General features: G+C 44.8%; 1 protein-coding gene across 6 annotated transcripts in view; it reads left to right on the forward strand.

Moving 5' to 3' along the window:
- Positions 1–19,918, forward strand: part of LOC102258614 (zinc finger protein 180) — a 20,619-nt gene extending 701 nt beyond the window's left edge. Inside the window, exons 2-6 of one of the 6 annotated variants that reach the window (XM_014533526.1) lie at positions 3,678–3,770; positions 6,547–6,672; positions 11,102–11,176; positions 16,673–16,796; positions 18,133–19,918. In XM_014533526.1, coding sequence (XP_014389012.1) covers positions 3,678–3,770; positions 6,547–6,672; positions 11,102–11,176; positions 16,673–16,796; positions 18,133–19,844 — 2,130 coding nt within the window. In that variant the 3' untranslated portion in view covers positions 19,845–19,918. The other 5 variants (XM_014533528.1, XM_005886490.2, XM_014533529.1 and 2 more) reach the window with 5 other exon arrangements.
- Positions 19,919–20,320: the final 402 nt, after the last annotated feature.

Here is a 20,320-nt window from a genome sequence, read left to right on the forward strand (position 1 = left end):
GTCCCGTGCGGCGCGGCATTGTCCCTGCGGGCAGCTGGAATAGGGGGTGTGGGTGGGCGATCTGGGGCCTGCGCGGGCGGCCCTTCAGCCTCAGGTCACCAAAGTTGGAGGTACAGGTGGCGGCGCAGCCGGTTCCAGACCTTCCAGACCGTGCTCTGCGCGCGTGCGCGTGCGCTGTGGCAGGCGGTGCTCTTGTCTAGGGTCTGAGGATGCTCAGGTGGATGGAAGACCAGCCCTGAGCTCGGGTGCTGCGGACGGGGCATCAGGAGAGCCCCTCCTCCCCCTCCTGCGAGGCTGGGCCTGTGTACTGGGGGACCTGAGGACCACTGGGTGGATCAGGGGCTCACTGGCAGATTCTGGTTCCTGGAGGAGAGGGGCTGGGTCATGGCCCCCATACCCTTGAGCAGGTGTGTGAGTAGGAAGCACGAAGTGGGAAGTGAGATTCTGGGCCGTTGGCGCTGGGACCCTGGAGCAGACACTGCCCTTCTCCCAGGCCTGGGGGTGCCCTGGGTAGTGGAGAGACTGGGTGGGAGTTGCAGATTCTTGCACCTGGAGAGACACTGTCGCTTCAGCCAACCCTCAGTGGGAATGGCTGATGGAGGGAGGAGGGCCTAGGGCAGTGGTTCCCAACTTTTCTGGGCCATGCCCCACCTGAGCATCTCTAAAATCCTGACCTCCCCCCAACCCCCCATGACATATAATTCTTATTATTCAAAAAGTGAGCTCCTATTCATGTGAGGAAGCCTAAAAGGCCATTAACTTCGTCTAAACAAGCTTCCAAAAAACGTGGCATCTATAAAAGAGAAAAATAAAGGAACAAAAGGACAGTTGAAGGCCTGAGGAAGAAATCACTAAGAAATTGTTTAAAAACAATAATAATATGAAGTGATATAAAAAAAGTTTCAAAACAGATAATAGAGAACTGAAATGCATAGATATGTCACAATATATGTTCATATACTGTATATGAGGCTCCTAGAACCATAAGAAATGCAAAAACAGTCACTGTTAATAACTCATTCTAAGAATTGCCCCCCTTAAAAATCAAATTGCCTCTGTGTGGGGCATGTGCCCCACGTTGGGAACCACTAGCCTAGAGGCAGTATCTAGGCAGAGAGCTCCCTGCACGTGCTGCGTTTGGGCTTGGGGGCGGTTTCTGAGTGGGAGGCAGGACTGTGGACTGGTCATCCTGGGGCCCTTGTAGGATGGTGCAGAGCCCTAGGACACTCAGGTTTGGTGGAGACGCTGGGTTGGAGGTACAGAATCGGAGCCCAGAAGGACAGAGCTGCAGCAGCTGCCATCAGATGGGCAGCTGCTTGGGGGGGCGGGGGGGAGCAGGATGCTGCCTGCATGACTATGAAGTAGGTGTTCCTGGGGCCTTTGCTCAGGGGCTACTCTGCTTGCAGGCACGAGCAGGCCCAGGTTGGTAGAGGGACGAGGCGTGTGCTGCAGACTTAGGCGCTCATGTTTGGGTGGAGGGAAGTGGGAGGTCTCAGTTCCCATGGGAGCTGGTCTCTCATGGGCTTGACCACCCCAGGCCAGTGCTCAAGTCCTGGGCTGCTTTGGAGCTCTGTGCTGAGCTACTGTGGATGTGTTCTGATGTTTTGGTAGCAAGCAGGCAGTGGACGCTGGTGACCCCAGAACTCTCAGAGACTCTCAGGTCTCAGGTAGGTTGAAGCACAGAATGGGGGACACAGATTCTCATCTGAAGAGCAGGGACTGCATAGGACCTGCATGCTGGCAGAGGGCCCAGGTCCTGGATGCAGGCTCTGGGCGTGAGCCTGCTCTGTGTATGCCAGCAGGAAGAGAGGAGGGAACCTGGGCGGGGCCCTGGGAGCAGAGACCTGGGTGTCCCGTTTCGGAGCTGGAGTTCTGGTTTGGGGCTGCTCCAGCTGCACTCTGCACGTGCGCTGGCCTGGGGGCACAGTGGGGAGGCATGGGCAGCCCTAGGGCCCAGATACTGCCTGGGGATGCCCAGGTGGGTAGAGGGAGCGGCTGCAGATTCTGGGCTGCACAGGGGTAGGGCTGTACAGTCTCGGCACACACACAGGTGTGTGTGGGTGGGAAACAAGAGGCAGGAGGTGGGTATTAGATGAAGGGTGCTGGGGTCTTTGTGCAGATGGCACCCCGATCACAGCCTGATGATGCCTAGGTCGGTAAAAAGATGGGATCTTTCTGAGCTGCAGGTGCCCACGGAGGTGTTTGGGCAGGAATCTAGGCAGGTGCGGCTCAAGGAGGGGCCTGTGGAGGTGGGTGGAGGAAATGGTTTGGGTGCAGGTTCGGGGTGCAGGTGCACTGTGACCCATACTGAGGTTTTTGAATGAGAACCCAGTAGGGATGAGAGGGTGAGTGAGAGGGAGAGAGAGGGTGGGAGTGGGGTGCATAGGGTGGGATTTGCCAGGGGCTGTTCCGTTCTCCAGCCCAGAAACATCTAGTTGGTACAAAGACAACTAAAGCACACATTCTGGGCGTGGGAGGGGCTGGCACGTGCTGGGGTCTGTCAGGAGGCCACCATGCCGTCTTGATTGCCAGTTCAGGCCTGAGGACATCCAGGTTGGTGGAGGGGCCAGGTCAGAGCTACAAATTCAGGACCCAGGAGGGTTTGGGGATGGGAACCTGGGCTAGCGCTGGTAGAAGCTGGTCAGCCCCAGAAGAGTGGAAGGACCAGGTGCAGCTGAGCTCTGTGCATGTGCTTGGCTATTTGAGCAGGAAGTTAGAAGCAATCGTGACAGGTTGCTGGCTTCCTGCATGTAGTCAGGGAGTGTGATCTGGGGCCATGAATCCCAGAGCCTTGCTGCTTGCCCGAGGAAGAGATGCTGGTTTGGGGTACAGGTTTCAGGTTGGGGAGGAAGGGGTCCCCGATGGGCTAGGTCCGTGGTCGGCAAACCACGGCTCGCGAGCCACATGCGGCTCTTTGGCCCCTTGAGTGTGGCTCTTCCACAAAATACCACGTGCGGACGCGCACGTACAGTGCGATTGAAACTTCGTGGCCCATGCGCAGAAGTCGGTATTTTGTGGAAGAGCTGGTATTTTGTGGAAGAGCCACACTCAAGGGGCCAAAGAGCCGCATGTGGCTCGCGAGCCGTGGTTTGCCGACCTGTTTGCAGGAATTTCAGGACCCAGTGGGGAAGGGAATGACTGATTTGTGCTGCAGATGATGGTGGTGATGAAGGCTGCATTTGGGCAGGACATGGGCTCACTGGTGCGGGATCCAGAGGCCTCCGATAGGGGAGGACCCAGTTTGGAGCCGCAGAGTCCTGGCCTGGGAGAGGGACCAAGGATCTCCAGGTACACGCACAGCTTTCCAGGCTGGAATCCGGGCAGGACCCTCTAGCCCAGTGATGGCGAACCTTTTGAGCTCGGCGTGTCAGCATTTTGAAAAACCCTAACTTAACTCTGGTGCCGTGTCACATATAGAAATTTTTTGATATTTGCAACCATAGTAAAACAAAGACTTATATTTTTGATATTTATTTTATATATTTAAATGCCATTTAACAAAGAAAACTCAACCAAAAAAATGAGTTCGCGTGTCAGAGGTGTCATAGGTTCACCATCACTGCTCTAGAAGCACACTTCTCATGGGAAATGCATCCCGGGAGCAGAGACTAACCAGGGACGGGGTGCCAAGGTGGACCTACAGGAGGGGGTTGTACTCAGGGTTTCTCCCCTTGCAGCTCAGGACCTCAGGCCCCTGCCCGTGCGGGAAGGAGAGCATGGAAGAGCAGGAGGAGAAGCCCCCGGGAACCCTGACGGAGGCCTGTGTGCAGGTGAGTGAGCTTCCCTTCCTCTCCTCCCCTCCCCTCCCCTCCCCTCCCCCCCGGAGACGCAGAGCTGGAGCCCACCCAGGCCCCACAGCCCAGCCCTCTGGACTTGGGAGCTGTCCGGCTCTCTGCAGTGTTTGGGGTGCTTTTGGCACCTCCTGACTTGCAGGCTCCTAACACTTACACAGGATGCATTTAATGAGGCTCTCTGCATTCCTTCACCCTTCTAACCCAGACGCTAACTCTTTCTGAGAGGAACTTGGCCCCCTGTATCAAAAGTCCTTAGAATACGGAATGCCCTTTGACCAGCCACTCTGGGCTCTGCCTGAGAATGAGCGCTTGAAAGAATGTTTGAGAATATGCAACGCAAGAGGAGAGTTCGCTGCGTTATGGTCAGACCATGACGTGAAATACCCTATAGGCATTGATGTGATAATGCATATTTACCAACGTAAAGGGAGGTTTATTTATGATCTGTGTTAAGTCACTGGCGTTTAGAAATGACCACCTTTTTGAAAAGGGGTGTAGTGTGTGTGTGTATAGAAGATTTGTTAGGCCCTGGCCACGAGGCTCCGTTGGTTGGAGCATTGTCCTGTGCTCCAAAGGGCTGCAGGGCGTGTACGGGAGGCAGCTGATTGTTGTTGCTCTCTCACATCGATGTTTCTCTCTCTTTCTGTCCCTCTTCCTTCCTCTCTCTCTAAAAAACTCAATAAAAACATATCCTTGGGCGAGGATTTGAAAAAAGAAAAAAATATGTTAGAAGACAGTAAATACGCCAGTTAACAAAGATTAGCTGTACTGTTACGTTACTTTCCAGGGGACTTTGTGTTTTCGTTTATTTTATCCACTTGTACTTTTGTACAGCGCATTTTAAGGTGAAGATATTACTAATTTAAATCATTTTCCTACAGCAAATATTCTTTGAAAACATTTAATTTCTTTAAAATGTTAAATTAGGATTTCGCTTTCGCCTTCCTGAACAATGCAGCCCCGAAGCCATTAGGTGGGGCAGAGCTGGGCAGGCCTCTGCACTGAGGGAGGGCTCCCAGCTGTGGGTGTCACGGCCTGATGGGGGTGAGGAGGGCATCTCTGTGTGGAGGCATCAAGCGGGGCAAGGAAGGGGTGTTAGGAGTCAGAGCCCAAGTAGGCGAGGTAAGTCCATGTGGAAGAGGGGATCTCGTTTGGGGTGATGGGGCCAGAGCAGTGAGAAGGGCATCCAGAGAGAGGAGCCCAAGTGCAGTGAGGGTGCCCAGCGTGGGTACCAGAGCCAGAGCAGGGTGACATGTGCACCATGTTGGGCCTGGGGAGGGGTGCACATCTCGTATGGCGCGTCACAGCCTGAGCAGCTTGAGGTCACCCATGCATGAGGGTAGCCTGGCATGGAGTATCAGAGCCCAAGCAGGATGGCAAGGGCTTCCCTATGGAGCCAAGTCTGGGGGCATGAGAGTGGGTCCATGAGAAGGGGCCACCTGGCCTGCAGAGTCAGAGCCCAAGCAGGGTGGGGAGGGCCCCCCGGCACAGGGTGGCTTCCCATGGGGCTGCAGAGCCCAGGTGGGCCGAGGAGCATCTAGCAGAGTCTCTCCGTCAGATACGGAAGAGAAAACACTGGCATGAACTGTGGTGTTCAGAGGACATTGGAGTTATTGATGTGGCTCATGGCTTTCAGTCTGTCGATGTAGAAATACAGAGAAATCTGTGTGTGGTGTGTGCCATGTGTGTGTCACATGTTTGTGTGTGTGTACAGACATATACTCCTATATTCCCTAACCCTGGCCACTCTGAGGGCCTGGAAATACATAGAAATGTGTGTGTGTGTGTGTGTGTGTGTGTGTGTGTGTATGTACAGACACATACTCCTATATTCCCTAACCCTGGCCACTCTGAGGACCTGGGAGCAGTGACATTTTGATACCATTGTGCACACCTGGTGCTCAGATTTCAACTTCGACATGAATGCTGTGGGTTTTATGGACACACTGTTAATGGCTATTTAGTGTTCGAGTTTTTGCTACTACAAATAGCACGGCTGTAAATGTTTTTGCATATGCTTCCTTGTACACATGCACAAGAATTTTTTGAAAAGAGTCAAACAAATATAAATTTACATTCACATTTTTTATCAAAATTACAGGTAGAAGGCATTTTGATGTGACCATTGGCATTCTACTATAAGCTAGTGACTTCATGTGTTTTCTGGGAATCTTTCTTTTTTTTTTTTTAATCTTCACCCGAGGATATACTTACTGATTTTAGAGAGAGGGGAAGGGAGTGTGAGAGAGACAGGGAGAGAGAGATTGAGGAAAACATGGATTGATCGCCCCCCCGCACGTGTCCCAACTGGGGATCGTACCCGCAACCCAGGTATGTACCCTGACTGGGAATCAAACCCACAGCCTTTCGGTGCAAGGATGGCACTCCAGCCAGCTGAGCCACGTCGGCCAGGGCCCTGGGAATCTTAATGGTCCTTCTTCTGTGTCATACAACTGAATTAGCAATCTGTTCATTATAATCTGTACTTTCATCGCATGTTTTTTATTGCCTAGCCCGTGTAAAGCCCTGTGTGAGGCACTGGGGAGAAAGAGGATTTCGTTCTCATAGAGCGACTTGTGCTTCTTCTAGAGCCCAAGGTTACATAGGAAAAGCAGAAACATCTTTTTTCCCTTGTATTAGCTCCCTGTGGTTGCACACCCCAGGACTTAGCAGCTGAAAACAGCCAGCATTTATCATCTCACACGTTTTCTGAGTTCCAGGCCCCTGGGAGCAGCTTGTCTGTGTGTTTCAGACGCTGGGTGTCTGGCGAGGGTTTTGTCTGAGCTGGGCCGCTGCCTCCAGGAGGTTGCCGTGTAGGAGGACCCACTTGCAAGGTCACTCACGTGGCTGTTGGCGAGAAGCCCCAGTTCCTCACCAGGTAAGACATCTCCCCAGGGCTGTTAACACAGCAGCTGGTTTCTCCCAGTGCACATGATCTGGAAGAGAGAGAGAGAGAGAGAGAGAGAGAGAGAGAGAGAAAGTTTAAATGCACACACACCCAAGATGGAACCCACAGTGTCTTTTGTCATCTGATCTCGGAAGTGGCACTCCATTCCTTCCTCTGCAATCTATTGGTCACACAGACCCACTGTGATTTATAGTCGGTCGGTCAGAAAAGCACTTTTGTGGCAAGAAAAGCCGTGTCTTCATTGTCACATGTTATGAATGTGATTTCTCTTTGCAGTGAGTTTTCACGATATGGTTGAGTCCATGTGCAGCTTGAGGTTGAAAGGGGTTCCCGGACCCAATACCAACGTGTGCATGTGTGTGTGTGTGTGTGTGTGTGTGTGTGTGTGTGTGTGTGTGTGTGTAGGCTTCCTTACACCAACAAGCAATTCTCTAACTCCAGCAAGGTGCCATTCAACTCAATTCTGACACCATCTACCCAGAGATAGAATCAGATTCCACAGGTAAGGAGCTCGGTCCCACGACACCACCCTCTACTTCAGATGCCAGCTGCAAGCCACGTTGTTATCTGTGCTTTTCTGACCGACTGACTATAAACCACAGGCTCCCATGACCCCTCTTTGAGTTCAGTTACTTTGCTAGAACAGCTCACGGAAATCGGGAAACCCACTGACTTCCTAGACTACGGATCTATTGCAGAGGATGCTAAAGGACATGAGTTGGCACCCAGATGAAGAGACGCATGGGGCCAGGTCCTGAGGGAAGGAGCTGCGGTCCTCGTGGCCCCTGGGCCTGGCACGGTGACTCACGGAGGTGCTCTAGTTCCCAGTGTGGAAGCTGTCCAAAACAGGGGCTGGGCACCTGTTCTTGGGGGCTTTATGGAGGCTTCATTACATAGTCATGATCGATCCAACCCCAAGCCCCTCTCCTCTCCCCGGAAATCATGGTGGGACTGAAAGTTCTAGTTCTCTAATGACATTGTTGGCTCCTACTGGCAACCAGCCCCCACCCTTGGGTGGGATTCAAAACTCATTTCATTAACAGAGCAAGAGAGAAAATCCTAAGGAGCCGTGAATTGGGAACGGTGGGTGAAGATCAGCTATATCTGAGACATACATTTTGGTCACCTGGATGACCAAATATATGTATACTAGAGGCCTGGTGCATGGATTTGTGCGCATTTAAAGTAAATTAATTAGAAGGTGGCCTGCGGGGCGGGACTGGGTGAGACGGGCTGGACACGCCCTGAAGCCAACCTCCCATGGTCCCTCCCCAGCCGGCCGCACCTGGGGCAGCACTGGGGCTCAACGGGCATCTGTGGAGGGAGCGGGGTCCCTCCAGCAGGTGGGATCCCTCGGCCTGGCCTGCAGGGATCGGACCAAAACCGGCAGTCCGACATCCCCCAAGGTGTCCCGGAGTGCGAGGGGGCATTCTGCAAAGTTGCTGTCCCTCCGCAGCTCCTGTGTTGAGCATCTGCCCCCTGGTGGTCAGTGCGCATTATAGCTACTGATCAGTCGCTTAGGCTTTTATATATAGAGATATTATAACTATAAACCTACTTTTGCCCACCCCTGCATATATGTATAAGAAATACACACACAACACTTTTAGGAATTATCTGGTTTCAAAGTGATTTTTCAAGAGAAAAATATTTTTGCTGGCTTCTGATTAAGGGAAATAAGTGTTATTAAAAAATAGATACAGTATTAAAACAGACTGTGAACCTGCTCCTCAATCCTCTCCCTCCCCAAAATAACTGCTTTTAATGCTTTGGAGACTGTCCTGACTTTTCTGTGTATGTTTATATTCTATAAAAATCTGTTCATATTTTATAGATTGTTTTAGTTTTTTCATTCAACAATGTATTATAAACATCTTTCTGTTATTTATACACATCAGTTTAGGCAAATCTGTCTCTTCTCTCGACTGCTACATAGTATTCATTTATCTGGATGAAGCATCATTTATTTAACCAGGCACTTACTGATGGACATTATTTAGTGCATCCTGCCTGAAGCCAATTCCAGCATGTTCAGCAGGGCTGAATCATCTGGAGTAGCAAAGGCATTTCCCCAAACCTGAAAAGGGATGATTGTTTGCTGCCAGACAGCTCAGGGCATCTTAATCTACATATTATTGCCTCCTACTGGCCAAACACCTGAACAGCCCTAGGCAATTCTCCAAAACCTGATAATCTGACAGTGGACTCTGTATACAAAACATGACCCTTTGAAGTGTATATCTCCACCTCCCTTAGGACAAATTGTGTTAATAAAAAGCAAGGGGTCCTGAGACGAGGAGATCTTAGTTTCTTTAGCTAGGCTCCTCTGACTCCCTATAATGCAGCGGTTATCAACCTGTGGGTCGCGACCCCTTTGGTGGTCAAACGACCCTTTCACAGGGGTCGCCTAAGACTACCCTGCATATCAGATATTTACATTATGATTTATAGCAGTAGCAGCATTACAGTTATGAAGTAGCAACGAAAATAATTTTATGGTTGGGTCCCAACATGAGGAACTGTATTTAAAGGGCCAGAAGGTTGAGAACCACTGCTATAATGCCTTTCAAAATTATGTTTCGTCTCTGGACTCTTTATTAAGTTACACACAGCCCTTCTCCAGATTGCTGAACCCTTCTTGATGCTGGAACAAGAACCCCGGGAGCATCCTCCCATTTAGCTAGGATAATGTAACCCTTTAATGAGTTTTCTTGTACATATCTACATCTAAGTGTAGTTTCTATTATTTGCCAATGAAATACAAGTAGACTTATTGGATAGTATATCATGTTAAAAATATTTCCATTAAAAAGACAAAAATCAAGGAGTATCTACAAAAACTGACAAAATCTGAAAAAAGTTTGTGCCTGAGTTAAAAATATTGTACCAGTATCAGTTTCCTAATTTTGACAGTGTACTGTGGTTTTGTTAATACTAGCATCAGGGGAAGCTGGGCTAAGGGTACATAGGAATTCTCTGTTCTATTTTTGCAACCTCTTACAAGTCTTAAACTATTTCCAAATAAAATGTTATTTAAAAAATATATTGCTACCCTGGCTGGTGTGGCTCAGTTGGTTGAGCATCGTACTGAAAGGTGGAAGGTTCAATTCCCAGTCAGGGCACATACTCAGGTTGCAGGTTTGATCCCCAGTCAGGGTGCATATAGGAGGCAACTGATTGATGTTTCTCTCTCTCCCTCTCCTTTTCTCTCTCTCTAAAGTCAATAAAAACATTAAGAAGATAAAAATATATATATTGCCAGTCCAGCCCTGGCCAGGTGGCTCAGTTGGTTGGAGCGTTGCCTCGTGCACCAAAATGGTTTCGGGTCTGATTCCCAGTCAAGGCACATACCGAGGTTATGGGTTTGATTTGTGGTCAGGGTGTGAAAGGAGGCAACCAATTGATGTTTCTCTCTTACGTCAATGTTTCTCTTTCTCTCTCCCTTCCCCTCTCTCTCTCAAATCAGTAAAAACATATCCTCAAGTGAGGATTTAATATATATATGTAGCCAGTGCAGAAAGGTTGGGTCAAGTTAAACTTCCACTAAGAGTATAAGAAGCTCTTGACCAGTGGGCCACCACAGGAGGAATTGTAAGCAACAGGCAAAAGAAACACTCCACATGGTTGGTTATATACAGGGGCTTTGAGCAAATCAGTAAATTTAAGTGAAGAATACTGGAAGGAGAAGGAAGGTGCAAATATGGAAAACAGGAAAGCTAGAATAAAGTGTGTTGAATTACATTTGGAGGTACCAGTGTGATGAAATGGTCTCTAACATATAGAGAGATAATTATAGAAATAGAGGTTTAGTGTTATCTGATTTAAAGAGGTGAGCATCTCTTTGTATATTCACTGGCCATTTTATTTCTTCATAGTTGAGCTGCATTGTATTTTCCTTTGTCCATTTTTCTGTGGGAGCTACCCTTTTCTTACTGATTCGGAAGAAGTCTTAACAGTAGATTTTCTATTGCCGGTGCCTTTATTGGTGGTGCTTTATGCCAAACGTTTCATGAAGTTAACTTATTGATTTCCCCCTCCTTGATCATTCTTTGGTCATGCTGTATTCTGTCTTATTTGCTTACAATTCTGAGGTCCAGGGACTCAGGCAGGGATTCAGCTGTACATTTCTTTTCTTCTACATAGTGCCTGTGGTCACTCACTGGGCTGGCAGCTGGGCTGGCCTGGAAGGTCCACAAAGACACATGTCTGATGTTTCAGTGACCCTCCAGATGCCCCCCACTTGGCTCACTTGAGCTTACAAAGGAGGGAGCAGGAGTCTGGTTGGTGGGATGCCTTAAAACAGGTGGTACGTCAGATCCTAGCCTACGCACAGTGAGGGTTTTGAGCTGTGACGGAGCTCCCTTTAATTTCCTTTCTCTCGTCTATTTTGCTTTCTCAGGACTCTCTCCTTCCTCAAGAGATTATCATCAAGGTCGAGAGAGAAGATTCAGGGCCAGTGGCCGTCCCATCCCAGGTGAGTTGGACACATGGCTTCTTTACATTGAGAAATGTGTGTGGCTGGTTGATGGCAGAAGCCAGATTGAAGTGAACTAGGAAGTGAGTAGAAAGTGATGGGAATGGAGGTAAGAGGGGGCAACTTTTACAGAAATTGGGTGATCATGTGAAAGATTGAAGAGAGTGATAGCTGTCAGGACATTTGAAGTTGAAGGGCTTTTTAAAAATTTCCTTAAAGGATTCAAAAGATATGACTCACAAGTGGTTGCAGGAAGGAGTTAGTGGGGAAAAAGAAGTTAATAGTCAGGAGAGAGAGAAGATAAAACTATAAAGCAGAGTCCTTGATTAGTTCCAGGGGAATTCAGAGTATCTATACTTATAATAGGGTAATATGAAAATTGGTTAGGACACCATCACGTAACGACCAATCAGCAGGAGGGCAGGGCAGTGAGCTACAGGAGGGCATGGCAGTAAGCTACGAGCGGAGGAGAGCTAAAAGAGGGCAGGGCAGTGAGCTATGTGCGGTGGAGAGCTACGAGCGGCGGTGGGCGAGGCGGCCAGCTGAGGCAAGCGGCAGCAAGCTACTCGCGCACAGATTCATGCACAGGGCCACTAGTATGTGAATAAATGGCTCTACAGAGGAAGAAGGACGCATAAAGGACGAATGAGATTGAGGGAGTTACGTGAAAGCTTAGATTTGCCTCTGAACAAGCAGACGGAGTTAACTGTTGGCTATAAGGGTGGGGATTGGAATGGAGAGACGTGTGACATGTGTAGAGAAGTCTTAGAGTAGTAATTTTGGATTGTGGGAGAACAAGCTGCTCCAGGAGGCATAGCAGGGCTGCTGGAGGATCTGACGGGATTATCCAAGGAAGTGACCATTAATTGATAACACTCTATCCAGCTGCTTCTGCGGATTTCCCCTCTCCCAAAGGGGAGCATTCTGTAACCTACTTTCCATAGACGGTAGATTGACATTCAGATTGGTTTAGCTTTTGTAGCCACAAGCATTCTGTGGAAGCCCCATAGGTCAAGGTAATATTTGAAAGAGAATTTTTTAATATATTAAATGGGATTAAAATGAATGATCTCGACTCTAAACTGAATAATTAAGACGGAAAAGATAAAGAGGACACTAACTAGAAAGGAAAAGAATACAAACTGATAGATAGTAATAGTAGACATTTCAATAGAACAATGGCCCCAAACTATCCAAGGACAAGAAAGGTAAAGGGAGTAATTGAACAAGTAGAGTGGAGAAGTTGCCAGAGAGGATGTGGTTGGGGGACTGGGTGAAAAAGGCAAAGAGATTGAGAAGAACAGATTGGTAGTTAACAGAATAGTCACCAGGATGTAAAGTACAGCATAGGTAATATAGTCAATAATATTGTAACAACTATGTATTTTCAGTGCCAGGTAGGTGTGTACTGGAAATACTGTGGGGACCACTTTGCAAAAAGTATATGATTGTCTAACTACTATGCTGTACACCTGAAACTAATACAAAACAACATTGAATATAAACTGTAATTGAAAAAAAATTTTTAATCTGATGTTGTAATAAAAAATAATGTGATGTAATCAAAGAGTAGGCAGTTCTATGTGTGTGATTTGAGAGGTAGAGTACTTTATGTTAAGTCTGGGGTGTCACCCTAAGAGTGGGTCTCTGAAGAGCAATTTTAGGGTCTGGGAGTTTGGCTAGCCATGTGAATTGATGACTGAGAACACAACCTCTGATGTCAAGCAACTGTGAGGTTGTAGACCAGCTACCAACTTTAGGCATATGTTAATTTCTCTAGTTCTTCATCTGAAAAATGGTGCTACTAATAGAATTTTCTCACAGGACCTTGTGAGAATTGAATGGTAATTTGTGTCATAGATAAGCGCACTGCCTGGCACTACACAGCAAGTGCTTCCTTAAAGTCAGTTACTTTTATAGTATTATCAGAGAACTCTGCAAGTGGATGCTAAACTAGTAGACCAGTCATTTTCAACCAGGGTGCTGCTGCAGGCTCATGGGTGTGCTGTAAGGATTTTTAAAACATACAATATCTGACTATTTAGTCAGGGGCACTGACTTCTTTTCTCTTAGATTGTCAAATTAAAAACTGACAACAGCCAAAACAATAGCCATCCAGTGTGAATGCCCTATCTTGAACCATAAATCTATAGGTCATATAATAAAGTTATATCTTATTGGTCACGTCGCACAGTAAGGTTGCGATTGGTTAATTCTTGGTACCAGAAATCCATATATATACCTGGGTTTTTTTTTAAAAAGTCACTTTGGAGCAAAAAGGGTAGGTAATTACTATTATTTTTTGTAAGTTAATAAAATTATACCTTTTTCTGTCAGATTGGCAAAAATGTAATATATTTTTTTGGTGTTCCTCAGAATTTTAGTAATTAGTTTGTATGTGCCATGAGATGAAAAATATTGAAAATCGCGCAATAGACAATGGAAGGTGAAACAATTCAAGTTCTTGAAATGGGAAATGAATCATGGGTATTATAAGTCTTCAGGGGATGGGCGTGGTGGTTCCAGAGATTGGTAGGACAAAACTAAGAAATATGGTAAGTGATAAGGGTTTCAATGTAACTGGGAGGACTCACACCCTCCCCCTTGGATGGGAGAGCATGACCACCCTAAGCCTGGGATGTCTGTGGCGGAAGGAGTCCACAGGGGGGAAGGTATGTTTCCTTTAACACAGGGATGTAGAGGGAATATTAGGTGAAGATGTTGAAGCTGTAGGATTTCATTATTATAGCAGATGAGTTCCCAAGGACACAGTTGAAGGGTTTGAGAAGGACTTGGAGGAGTGGGGATTTGGGGCAGGTGAAGCAGAATAGAGTAAGTGGGGATAGAAGTTCAGAAAAGCCAGTATCTACATATTGAAGGACTTTTTTTTCAAATGGGTATGTGATAGGCCCTTTGAGTTTCAGGTGAGAGGAGAAGACCTAAATCAGAATTTGGACCAGACCCAAAACACCCATCAGAAAGAATGTATACACCTCAGTGTTCATAGCAGCACAATTTACAATAGCTAAGATCTGGAAACAGCCCAAGTGCCCATCAGATAAGTGGATAAAAAAGTTGTGGTGCATTTATACTATGGAATACTATGCAGCAGTTAAAAAAAAGAAGGATCTCTTACCCTTTGAGACAGCATGGAGGGACCTGGAGAGTATTATGCTAAGAGAAATAAGCCAGTCAGAAAAAGACAAGTATCACATGATCTCACTCATATGTGGAATCTAATGAACCAAATAAATTGATCAAAAATAGACTGAGTCATAGAAGCATGAACAGACTGTTGAACTTCAGAGGGAAGGTAGGGGAGGGTGGGTAGGTGGGAAGAAATCAACCAATGAACTTGTATACATATATGCATCAACTGTGGACACAGACAGTAGGGTGGTGAAGGCCTGGAGCAGGCTAGAAAGGGTTAATGGGGAGGAAAGGGGGACATATGTAATATTTTCAACAATAAAGATTTTAAAAAATAGACTTTGGACCAGGATTATTCGGATATATTATAAAGTCTATTAATTCTATTGATTGATGTATTGACATAATTTACTAAATATATATTTAGTATTTACTGTACACCAACACTATGCTAAGCACTGGAGTAACAGTTGCAGACTATAAATACCTTCTACTTTCCTTCATGGACTGTAGCCTAGTGACAAAAAAATGACCATTATGCAGATGATAAGAAAGTGTGGAACTTTGAGAACATGTAGCTGGGATGGAGTGGGAGGTGCTAGTCTAGTATTATTTATTTGATATTTGAACAAGCTTAATGTAGGTACCTACATTAAATAGCAAAAAGGAGTACATATTTATTCAAAGGAAGCATGGATTAGAGGTTGGAAAACAGGACTATAGAATAGATCCATATTCAACAGAGGTTACAGTTTTTTGTTTGTTTGTTTTGTTTTTAATATACTTCTTTATTGATTTCAGAGAGGAAGGGAGAAGCTGGGATGGAGTGGGAGGTGCTAGTCTAGTTTGATTTATTTGATATTTGAACAAGCTTAATGTAGGTACCTACATTAAATAGCAAAAAGGAGTACATATTTATTCAAAGGAAGCATGGATTAGAGGTTGGAAAACAGGACTATAGAATAGATCCATATTCAACAGAGGTTACAGTTTGCAAATGACATTTCTCAATTCCATTTTGGACTAATCATGAAAACCTTTGAGATTTTGGTGAAATTTATGGCTCCAACATAGAAAGGTTACAGTTTGCAAACGACATTTCTCAATCCCATTTTGGGCTAATCATGAAAACCTTGAGATTTTGGTGAAATTTATGGCTCCAACATAGAAAAATGCAGTACAGCAGCATTTCGCTTGGAGTGTCTTGGGATTCACAGACCCTGCTTCCTATTCATGAATTACAGCTTAATAAAATCTGGTCTATTTTAAAAACCTTCAGTGGCCAGTGGCATTCAACTTCCCTGACTTTTGCTGCTTTTAGGTAAAGACAGGTCACCCTCAGCACTTCTTTTTTGGATCAAATTTCCTGCCCAGTAGTTTTGGAAATAGGTCCTTTCCTGCTCAGAGGAGGCAGTGCTTTTTATATGGCAGTAATGTCTGAACATCTAAACGCTCTACAGTGCAGGTCAGTGTAGACAAATAGAACTGTCATCTGAAGACTAAAGGTCACATTGGCTGTCATTTAATTTCTCAGAGTTTTCAGACAATAATAATTGTTAATGTGATTATATTCATCATCACAATTAACTCAACAACCCAATGAGTTGGGTATGATTAAGCCTAATAAACAGAATAAACTCACCATTAATACACAGATTGTCACATTAGATTTTTTTTTTAATTCAGACATATACTGTTTACAGGTGAGAAAACCCAAGTCTCTTTTTTTCCCAAATCCAGTGCTTTTAACCTCTACTTCATTAAGGTCCACATTTCCTCTTCTACTTCAGGCACCAGCAAAGTAGAGCCTGGAGCCAAATGCAGCCTACTACCTGTTTGTGTAAATAACAGTTTATTGTAATACAGCTACACTCATTTGTTTATTTTCTATGGCTGCTATCTTGCTACAGCTGAGTGGTTGTGACAGACTGTATAGTTTGAAAAACCTAAAATGTTTACTCTTTGGCCTTTGATAGAAAAAGATTACTGATCCTTGTTCTGTTAGTTTCTTGGTAATTTGGAGGGAATTCCTATGTGGGAATTCTATATACCAGTGAAAAAATAGAAGGAAGCATTTTCTTCAAGGTGATCAAGAGAGAAATTGTATATTAGTTCTTATCTGGTGTTTCTCTTTGGGGTTGCAAAACAGATCCAGCATCCAAAACCCAAAAGGGCTCACCTAGAAGGCACATGTACTCCTTGACTAGAATTCTTTGAATGCTGACTATCTCAGTACAACTTCTGGGACATCAAGTTTCCTTTCTTCCATCTGTCAAACCTTTCTTCCTCTATAAACATTAAAGGGAAATGATGTCCAGTTGAGCAGGAATGTGTGTGCTGTTTTAGGAAGGCGTAAACTTCAAAATTGTGACTGTGGACTTCACTCAGGAAGAGGGCATTTTGAACCCTGCTCAGAGGACCCTGGACAGAGATGCGATCCTTGAGAACCACAGGGACTTGGTCTCTTGGGGTAAGAATATGGTCCTCTTTAATGAAGTCTGTCTGTTGAACTTATTTCTTATTGATTGAGAATTTTGCAGTTCAGAGGTAAAAATGGCTTTGGCCACACATAGATTTTGTTTGTGCTTTTTATTCCCTAGTGAAAATTTAATTTAATTTAAATTTGTAAGGTAGAAAAGGTACAGTTTCTTTGGTTTGAGCTTGTTTAATCTTCATGATTCCCAAAGGCCAAAAACTAGGACCAAATTCTGCAATAATTTTCCTGGTCTCCAGCCCAGGCACCCGAAGTCCTATATCTTTCCCTACCAGCTTTTCAAACCAGACACAATTTCCTAGTTGGAGCAACGGGATGAGTATAAAAAGAATTTCCCAGCACGCATATCCTGGTGAGAAATAGACACAAAGGAGTCATCATAGGTATAGAAGGTTAGATTGAAAAATCCCCATAGGGCATGCCACATTTTTCTTCATTTCCCACCTCCTAGTGGATTATATACATCACCATTTTTCCAGATACTCTCTAATGCTTGGCTTAGCCATTGAAGCTTCTGCTTATGAGCTAACCTCCATTCTTTCTCACTTGGAATCACAGGAATCCATGGGGCCATATTAACCCCTAAGGCATTTAGGGAACTCTGAGATAACAGTGTCCCCAATTCTTTTTCCTGGTTCACAGTTGTAGTTTGCTCTCTCCTAGTGGATTATATACATCACCACTTTTCCAGATACTCTTTAATGCTTGGCTTAGTCAGCGAGGCTTATGCTTATGAGCTAACCTCCATTCTCTCTCAGAATCACAGGAATCCACGGGGCCATATTAACCTTAAGGCATCTAGGGAATGCTGGGATAACAGTGTCCCAATTCTTTTTCCTGGTTCACAGTTGTAGTTTGCTCGTGTCTTACTGACATAGGCTATGCTAACAAGTGTCATGCTTTCAGAAATTCCTAGGAATGTAGACACTAATTTCTATTTCATTGAACATGTGTTTAGCACTAAAGAGGGTAGAAAGGACCCTTTATTACTTTGCTAAGAATTGCAAAATTGTTTTATGATTCTTTTAGTCTATATAAGTGATCTTATTTTGGAACATGGAGATTTTGATTTGGTGTCTAAAGTCTTACATATTCAGTAAAATTATGATTAAATTATTCCATTTTAATGCAGTGTTATACTATTGGGCTGTGGTAGTTTTCTGCTTATTGCTTCATCCCATCCTCTTGATTCTCAATCCAGATTATAATAGCTGAAAACAAATCTACATGTATTCTGCATCCTTTCTTGTCAGCTTTATTTCACTATTCCAACATTTTTTTGGCTAGAATATTTTATTTTTCTTTCTTCCAGACTTGGCAACTGCACTTGGTAGAAGAGAATCAACATCAAAGCAGAGAATTATTGATGATGAACCATCCCATGGAGTGAAATTAGAAAGGTTGACAAGAGATGATCCTTGGTTGTCTTCATGTGAAGAAGTTTGGATTTGTAAGGATCAGTTGGAGAAGCAACAGGAAAAGCAAGAAAGACTTTTTAAGAAAGTGGCATTCATTCATGAAAGAGTCTGCAAAAGTGATGAACTTGAGGAAAAGAGTGGTCTGAATTCCAGTTTTCTTTCACCCCAGATGATACCCATAAGAAACCATTTCCATAAACATGTCTCTCATGTTAAAAAATTACATCATTCTGTTGTGGACAGTCATCAGATGATTAGTGACAATGAGAAACTATGTGAAAATAATGAATATGGAAAAAAATCCCAGAGCATTCACCTTATTCAATTTACAAGAACTCAAACAGAAGATAAATCCTATGGGTTTAGCAACAATATTCAATCTTTTAGCCATGGTACACCTGTAAATATACATGAGAAAATACATGCAAGAGAAAAACCCTTTGATGTTAAGGAATGTGGGCAAGTTTTAAACCATAGCATATCCCATAATGAACAACAAAACATTCCTGTTCAATATAATTGTAGTAAAATCTCTGAGAATTCATTTCTTGCTCCAAACATGAAAAATTCTGAAGAGAAACCCTTTGAATGTAACCAATGCAGGAAATCCTTCAGCTGGAGCTCTCATCTTGTTGCACATCAGAGAACTCATACAGGGGAGAAACCTTATGAATGTAATGAATGTGGGAAATCCTTCAGCCGGAGCTCTCACCTTGTTTCCCATCAGAGGACTCATACTGGAGAGAAACCTTATAGATGTAATCAGTGTGGGAAATCCTTTAGCCAGAGCTATGTTCTTGTTGTGCATCAGAGAACTCATACTGGAGAGAAGCCTTATGAATGCAGTCAGTGTGGAAAGTCATTCAGGCAGAGCTACAAGCTTATTGCACATCAAAGGACTCATACGGGAGAGAAGCCCTATGAATGTAATCAATGTGGGAAATCATTTATCCAGAGCTATAAACTTATTGCACATCAAAGAATTCACACTGGAGAAAAACCCTATGAATGCAACCAATGTGGAAAGTCCTTTAGTCAGAGTTATAAACTTGTTGCCCATCAGAGAACTCACACAGGAGAAAAACCCTTTGAATGTAATCAGTGTGGGAAATCTTTCAGCTGGAGTTCTCAACTTGTGGCACATCAAAGGACTCATACTGGAGAGAAACCCTATGAATGTAACGAGTGTGGGAAATCTTTCAACCGCAGTTCACACCTTGTTATGCATCAAAGAACTCATACAGGAGAAAAACCCTATGAATGTAATCAGTGTGGGAAGTCGTTCAGCCAGAGTTATGTTCTTGTTGTACATCAGAGAACTCATACTGGGGAAAAGCCCTATGAATGTAGTCAGTGTGGGAAATCCTTTAGGCAGAGTTCATGCCTTACTCAACATCAGAGAACTCATACTGGGGAGAAGCCCTACGAATGTAATCAATGTGGGAAAACGTTCAGCTTGAGTGCTCGACTTATTGTACATCAAAGAACACATACTGGAGAGAAACCCTTTACATGTAATCAATGTGGGAAAGCTTTCATTAACAGCTCTAAACTTATTAGGCATCAGGCAACTCATACTGAAGAGAAACCCTATGAATGTAACTAGCTTGGAAATATTTTAGCCAGAGTATATTCCTTCATCCCTGCCTCCCTTCCAAGGAAGATATGTGTTAGAAAAACATGGATAAGATTAATGTATGCAGAAAAGCTTTCCATTGGCCCTATTATTATGTATCTGGAAATTTGTTCTGGAGATGAAAGGAGGGACTATGGATCACACTTTTTCCCCCAATATGTTTTTACTGATTTTAGAAAAGCATCGATTGGCTGCCTTCTGCACACCCCCTACTGGAGATTGAGCCCACAACCCAGGCATGCACCCTGCCTAGAATTGAAGAGGTGACCTTTCGATTCATGAGACAGTACTCAAACCAACTGAGCCACTCTGGTCAGTCAGGATCTCACGTTTTATTTCATAATTCTGCATACAAAATCAAACAGTCTTTATGAAACATTCTGAGCAAAAGTAATACATTTTGGCACTTTTCCTTGCAAAAATCACTTAGAGAGAATTGCCATTAA

This window comes from Myotis brandtii, unplaced genomic scaffold, assembly GCF_000412655.1.
Source record: "Myotis brandtii unplaced genomic scaffold, ASM41265v1 scaffold987, whole genome shotgun sequence".
In the NCBI taxonomy this organism is placed as follows: Eukaryota; Metazoa; Chordata; class Mammalia; order Chiroptera; family Vespertilionidae; genus Myotis; species Myotis brandtii.